Source organism: Crocodylus porosus, unplaced genomic scaffold, assembly GCF_001723895.1.
Source record: "Crocodylus porosus isolate Cpor-Errol unplaced genomic scaffold, CroPor_comp1, whole genome shotgun sequence".
NCBI lineage: Eukaryota > Metazoa > Chordata > Crocodylia > Crocodylidae > Crocodylus > Crocodylus porosus.
In genome coordinates, this window is record NW_017728914.1 from 35213696 (window position 1) to 35220270 (window position 6575).

At 61.6% G+C, this 6575-nt stretch overlaps 1 protein-coding gene across 1 annotated transcript in view; it reads left to right on the forward strand.

Moving 5' to 3' along the window:
- The first annotated feature begins 68 nt into the window (after positions 1–68).
- LARP1 (La ribonucleoprotein domain family member 1) overlaps positions 69–6575 on the forward strand; it is a 64372-nt gene continuing 57865 nt past the window's right edge. The window contains exon 1 of the mRNA XM_019534741.1: positions 69–427. Coding sequence (XP_019390286.1) covers positions 69–427 — 359 coding nt within the window. The remainder of the gene's footprint in view (positions 428–6575) is intronic.

The window sequence follows — 6575 nt, forward strand, 5'->3', positions numbered from 1 at the left end:
CCAGATGAGAGCTCAGCTGGGCTCCGATAGCAGGTTTCAGCACCCGGCCCCCGCGGTGATTTGCTCGCATGTCGACAGGCGTCCCTGTCAACGTCGCGCGCCCGCCCCGCTTGCTCCTCTGTGCCCACGATGGCCCGAAGCCAGAGCTCGGCCGTGGCACCCCGCGCCAGCGTGGCCTTCGTGGTGCTGGGGCCGCGGCTGTCGTCCGTGAGCTGAGTTTTGCCGTTCTCAAAGATGAGGCCTTGTCGGACTCTCTCCCTTTCCCGCAGCTCTGCTCTGGTTCTGCGCGGAGGAAAGCCGTGCTGGCGCTTCTCGGCTGGGCCGCGTGGGAGCAGCTCTGCATCCGGCCCCCTGCGCCCTGGGGCCTGAACGTGGCTTTTGTCGGCCGCCGCCTGCAACCCGCCACCGGGGCCGTGGCGCGGGACAGGTGAGAGGTGTGCCGTGGGGGCGGCGCTGGCGCTGGTGCTGGTGCCAGGCCGGGGCGGCGTGCATGTGGGCTCCAAGGGCCTGCCTAGGGACAAGACCTGGGGCAGAGGGGAGGGCACGGTGACCCTGCCAGGCCAAGCCGGTGGGAAGTGGCTCACCTGGGAACACGGACTCGGGTTTGTTCCCCGCACCAAACCTCTTCAGCCCGTGCATGCCTGCAGAGCTCTGCCTTCCTCGGTCTTGACAGCTGCAGAATGGGCACAACACCAGGCAGACCGATGCGGGCATGAGGCATTCCCGAGCAGACTGGTTGGGCAAAGAGCAGCATGGGGGGGAGTTAATGAGAGAGCGTTTTACACCTGCTCGGTGTCTGGCTCTGGATTCAGCCTTTGCTAATGGCGCCACTAGGAGCTCGGCGCGGGGCTGAGAGACCCGTGGCAATGCTGATTTGGCCCCGGGTGCCATGAGCCACCACAGAGGCCCACACATAATGAGCATGCTAATTGCAGTGTGGCTCAGACAATGGAAAAGCAAGAGGCCCTGTTAAAAAAGAGTCTTTAAATGGAGGTTGTTTAAATGGAGATTAAATGACTTGTATTTTAGCTTGCTATATTTCGAAAACACCCGAATCGGGGCATTTTAGCAGTTCTCCTGGACGGAGAACCATGTGTGGATGTGAGTCGTTCCCCCTCCGGGAGGTGACCTGGGTTGAAATGGGATGAAACAGATGTGCAAGGTGGAGGAGAGGCAGGAGGAAAGGTCGGGGGCGTTGGTCTCAGTCCGGAGCGGCGTCTTTTCTGCATGGACACGGGAGAAACGACATGGAGAGCAGGGCGGTGTTTGGCTCGTGGCTTGCCTTCTCTCTGGTCCACACCGATGCAGTGGTGGGTGTGGATGGAGAAAGGAAAACCAGTCGTGTGCTTTCCTCCGGGGGTGAAAGGTCCTTTTATCAGTCCATAAATCCCTCCAGGGTTTGTTTACTCTGTTTACTGCGGTTCCCTAACCCATGAGCCTGGGGATAAATCACCAAGGGGCTTGATTTGCAGAGAAAGCTCCCTAGGGAGTGTGCGGTGTCCCCCCGAGACCCTACTTCCACAGGGGAAGGCGACAAGAGCAGTGGGATTCGTCTACCTGTCTGCGGCCTGATGGCACGACCACGCGTGTCCCCGGCTGCTGGAAACGGCAGCCTCCTGCCTGAGGTTTTTGGCAGCACCAAACGTCCCCAAGATGAAGTCACAGCCTGGAGATGCTCGTCGCTTGTGCCCGCATCGTGGCGTGGTCCCTGTCCCCTCAGGAGTGTCTGCAGCACCGGATGCTGAAAACCCACGGCAGAGCCGCGGCTCCGAGGAGGAAGAGGAGAGGACAGGACCGCAGCTGCATGCAAGGAGCCGAAGGTGTGGAGGGCAGAGGATGTACTCTGCTGTGGACTCATGTTCTCCCCTGAGCAGGTGTTTCTGCAGGGTAGGAAAGGGCGGCGGATGCCGCAGTCCTGCATCCCTGAGCTGCAGGGCCTGCTGTGCCGTCCCCACCTGCATGGGCTGGTGCCACCGATGCGCGTGCCGGCGGGCGGGCGTGCAGCGGAGCGCGTCCCCGTCTCGCCACTGCAGAAACAGAGGCACGAAGACTGTAAACGACTGGCTTGAAGTGAGCCAGTGATGGCACCAGGCTGCTCCCCATGCTCTGTCCCCTGGGCATCGATGCCTGGGCAGCTCCAGACCCACCAGCGGGATGCTGCCCTGCTCTTCGGTGCTCCCTCGGACAAGGGGACCTGACTGATACCGCCCCCCTGCCAGCCCCGGACACAAACGGTCCTCACAAAGGGCCCATGAAATAAGGGCCCCCTTCCCGCAGGACAGGGGGAAGGGGGCTAGCGAGCAAGGGAGCTCCAGGGGACCCCGCAGTACCCAGCAAGGAGCCCGTGGCAGCAAGGCCACCTCACCCTCACCTCCCTGGGGGCAGAGCAGGGCATCCACGGACGTTTTCTGCTGATCAGGACAAGTGCTTCACCCCCTTCTGTATCCCCAGCCCCTTCTGTGACACCTCGGCTGCCAGCTCTGATGCTAACCATGGTACCCCCCACCCCAAACCGGCTGCTGCTCCCTCCTCCGTAGCCCGAGCCGTCTGCGTCGGTGGGGCGAGCGCGAGGGCGAGATCAGCAGGGTCCCTGCTGTTTAGTCTACCCATCAGCTCGGTGACAGGGAGTCTAGCAGCTGGCAGAAAACACGGCTATAATTGCTCACGAACCCGTGCATTGTTCTTCCACCCCCATGAGGCTGGAGGGGCCGGTTCCCCGAGCGGCCCTGGAGGCGAGTGAGCCCAGGTCTTTGTGGGACTCCTAGGCTCCCCCACAAAGGCGTTCCCCCCGAGCTGCCACTCAAGTCCCCTGCGGTGGGGTACAGCCAAGTCTTTGTGCATTTGCTCGCACAAGTGCAAGCATGTGCATTTGCTTGCACAAACTCCCAGTGACTTCCCCCGGGCCAGCTCCATTATAACCCTGCTATCTGAGCTCCTCTCCGACAGGTCTCGGACCTGCTCCAGGCTGGGGCTTGGGACTGGACAAGAGCCTGTCTCTAGGAGGGAGACTGTTGCTTGCTGGAGAGGTCTCACCCTGGGTGTTTGGGGGTCTTTTTTAATCTCATTCCCTCTCTTCCCCTTGCTGTGGTCCCTGCATTTCCTCCCCTCGCTGAGCCCGGCTTTGGAGGCCTTGCACCCGGAGAGGTTGTGGACCCCTGTCATCAGAGGAGGTCATCTCTTGAGGTCCCTTCCAGCCCCACGTCTCTGTCCTGTCCTGCAGCTTCCTGCATCCTGTGGTCGGCGGTCCGTTGACTTGACTGTAGCCCTTGAATTTTCCAGGCTTCGTGACAGGTTTGGGAGCTGCTCCGAGGCTCACCGTGCGGAGACCTAGTGAAGCCACCCGGCACCCCGGCAGGGACCAAAGTGATGGGCATGAGCAAAGAGCCTGAGCTGAGCAGCCTGTCACGTCACCGTGTCCTAGCCCCCGCGCTGCTTGGCGGTGGCGGTGCTCACCCCAGTCGAGGGGAGCTGGGAGGCCTTTACAAGCGATTTTGTAGGCATTTTCCAAGCGTCGTTTTGGGCTGGAGCCTTCTGGCATTTCCAAGAGGAAAACCAGAAAGGGGCCAAGGCTTATTAAAGCCAGAAACTTGACCACTCCTGCAGGAACAGCCCTGCGGTCTGGTCCCCGCTGGGATTTATAGCGGTGCTGGGAGGGCAGTAAAACCCGGGAAGGCCGGTGCAAGGGGCGCACGGCTGTTCCCAACCCTGTGTTCGTGTGTTACTGATTCGCCCTCTCTGCCTTGGCGAAGTCTCCGTTCAAATAAAGGCAGAAAATCCCAGTGTATTGGCCCTCTCTATCCCCAACCAGCTCGTCAGTCCATTATCCCAATTAATAGGAAAGATCATTAACGGGACTGCGTAGATGGGGAAATCATAGGCTCATAGAAAATGAGAGCTGAAGGGACCTCAGGGGGTCACATCCAGTCCAACCCGCTGCCCAAAGCTCAACTCCATCATCCCAGCCAAGGTTTGTCTAGTCGGGTCTTAAACACCTCCCAGGATGGAGACTGCACCCCCTCTCTGGGTCACCTGTCCCGGTGCTTCACCACCCCCCTCGTGAGAAGGTTTTCCCTAATCCCCAACCTCAACTTCGCTTGCTGCAGCTTGAGCCCATTGCTCCTTCTGCCATCTGCCACACTGAGACCACCCAGCCCCATCCTCTTTGCAGCCCTTTAGGGAGCTGAAGGCTGCTATTCAATCCCCCCTCAGTCTTCCCTTCTGCAGGCCCAGGCGATGGGTGGGCTAGGTGGGCAGGTGGGTTTTTAGCTGCCACAGACCGACTCGGAGCCGCGAGGCAGGTAACAGCGGATGTGCCCTGTTCCCTGGGGACTAGTGACGCTGGCACGTTTGGAGCTGAAGCAGAAGCTCGCCCCGGACCCAGGTATGCAGCAGCTTGCACTGAAATCCCCCACCCCGCCCTTTAGGGTCATTTCTGCCCCGCTGGGCTGCCAGTACCTCCCCCTCATCCACACTGCTGCAGAGTCACAGTCCGGTTTGGGTCACAGGCTCTGTGCTGGATGGACCCCCGGCGCTGGGCTGCTCCTGCCCACTGTAGACCCTCTCCTTCCTCCAGCCTCCTCCTCCCCGGTGCCTTAGCGGGTGCTGGCGAGGAGGTCTAGGGCTGACTCTGTGCCAGAAGCAGGAGCATCCCCTGCCCTGCCAGCCCCTTGCCCCAGCTAAGGGCCCAAAGAGGCCTCAGGGCAGCCTCCCACCCAGCCCCAGTCCAGGCCCCAGGATCTCATAGCTCCCCAGAGCACGTCCCCAGGGGTAGGGCAGGGACAGAGGCACCATCTCACCCACTGCAGAGCCATGGCCATGCCCAGCAGCATCAACCTGGGTCCCTTCCCCACGAGGCGCTTGGCTCCGATCTCCCGGAGCCCCAGATGCTGGAGGAGAGGCAGATCGCATCGCAGCTGCCCCGTGGAGACATCAAGGCAGCGCTCCCATTGCGGGGGTTATAGCCCTCCCGCACCCTAGCACGTGCATCCTCCCAGCGGGGTCCTGCCTGGGGCTCTGTGCTGGGCCTTGGCCTCCAGGGCCCTGGATGAGCTCAGGCTGGCCAGCGCCCTCGTCCAGGCTGTGCCTCTCTGGGCCGTGGGCTTCGCTGGCTGCATCTGCCAGGAAAGGCATGGCCGGAGGGACCATCCAGGGGGCCAGACCCCACTGCCTCTGGGAGATGGAGGGAGGAATCTCTCCAAGCAGGGCCTGTGCAAGGCCTTCGGGCTGCCTGTGCAGCAAGCCGGACCCCGGCACTGGGGAATGCCCTGTATCGGGTGCAGTCCAGGAGATGGAGGAGGCTTTAGCAGGTTGCTGGTGCCATCTGACGGCTAAGAAAGAGCACGGCAGCTACCGTTCCCTGCCTCGCTGCTCAGCCGGAGGTGCTGTCCCAGGACAGGGGCTCCCACACGTCTGCACCCGGCTACTCCAGGTCAGTGGGAGGGTCCCCTCCACGCTCCCCCAGGCTATCATGGGCTCATTAATTCATTTAAAAATCCAGGTGCCGGCACAGGGGACGTCCTGGTGATGGTGACACGGAGGCCACATCCGTGGTGAGCCCAGACCCTTGCACGCGCGTGCCGTGGCCCCGTGTGTCCCGGACAGCTCCGGGCACGTGCTCAGCTGGAGATGCTGCCTGATGCCTGGGCCAGGTGTGCCACAGGGGCGGGATGGACATGCCGAAGCCCCACGGTGCCCTGCCTCAGATAGGGCATGTGTGGGAGCTGTAGGGCACAGCGGGACCGGCTGGGAGGAGGCATTGGCAAGCAGACTGGTGCGGCCAAGGAGATGCTTCTCTGCCACAGCCGGGGATGGCGCAAGTCAGTGTCTTTCCCCCAGTAGCCCTGCCCGGCTCGGCCCATCCTTGGCTCCAGGCCTGAGACGGTGACCGTGAAGCTGACAGCCGGACCCTCTCCAGGGCCAAGCCGGAGGGAGGAAGGCCAGCGCCAGCAAGGGCTTGGCTGGGGGCTTGTTCCAGGGTCCCCAGCACACCTCTCCTGTCCTTTCTCTTCTCATATGGCCCCACGGATGCCTGCACACACCAAATAGGGGCATGTGCACACACACATACATGCACAGGCAGGTGCATGCACATGCACATACGTATACGCACACATATGCACATACATGCATGTGTACATACACATGCACATGCATACGCACATCTGGTTCCCATCCCTGCGGTGAGCACTACTTGCCAACGAGGCCTTTGAAGGCTTTCCCAGCGAGAGACCCGCAGCGTGCCCCAGGAAGGGAGCGGCCTGCAGCGCCTGGCCTGCGGGACAGGGGCTTTTATGAGCTTGCGGACTGTAAATTTTTGTTTTATTGATGCCCAGCGACCGACAGGCCACTCGCCAGCCCTGCGCCACTCCCCAAGCCGCCCACCCTCGCGGCTGCCAGAGCGTCTCGATCCTGGCTGTGGCCACCGGCTTCGGCGGGGGGGCACGTTGTTTTTATGGGCAATCAGTACAATTTAAACCATAGCCCCAGAGCCTGTGGGTGCACACATGCTGTTCCTGACCCCCTCCTGAGCATGTATATGTGTGTGTGTGTGTGTGTGTGTGTGTGTGTGTGTGTGT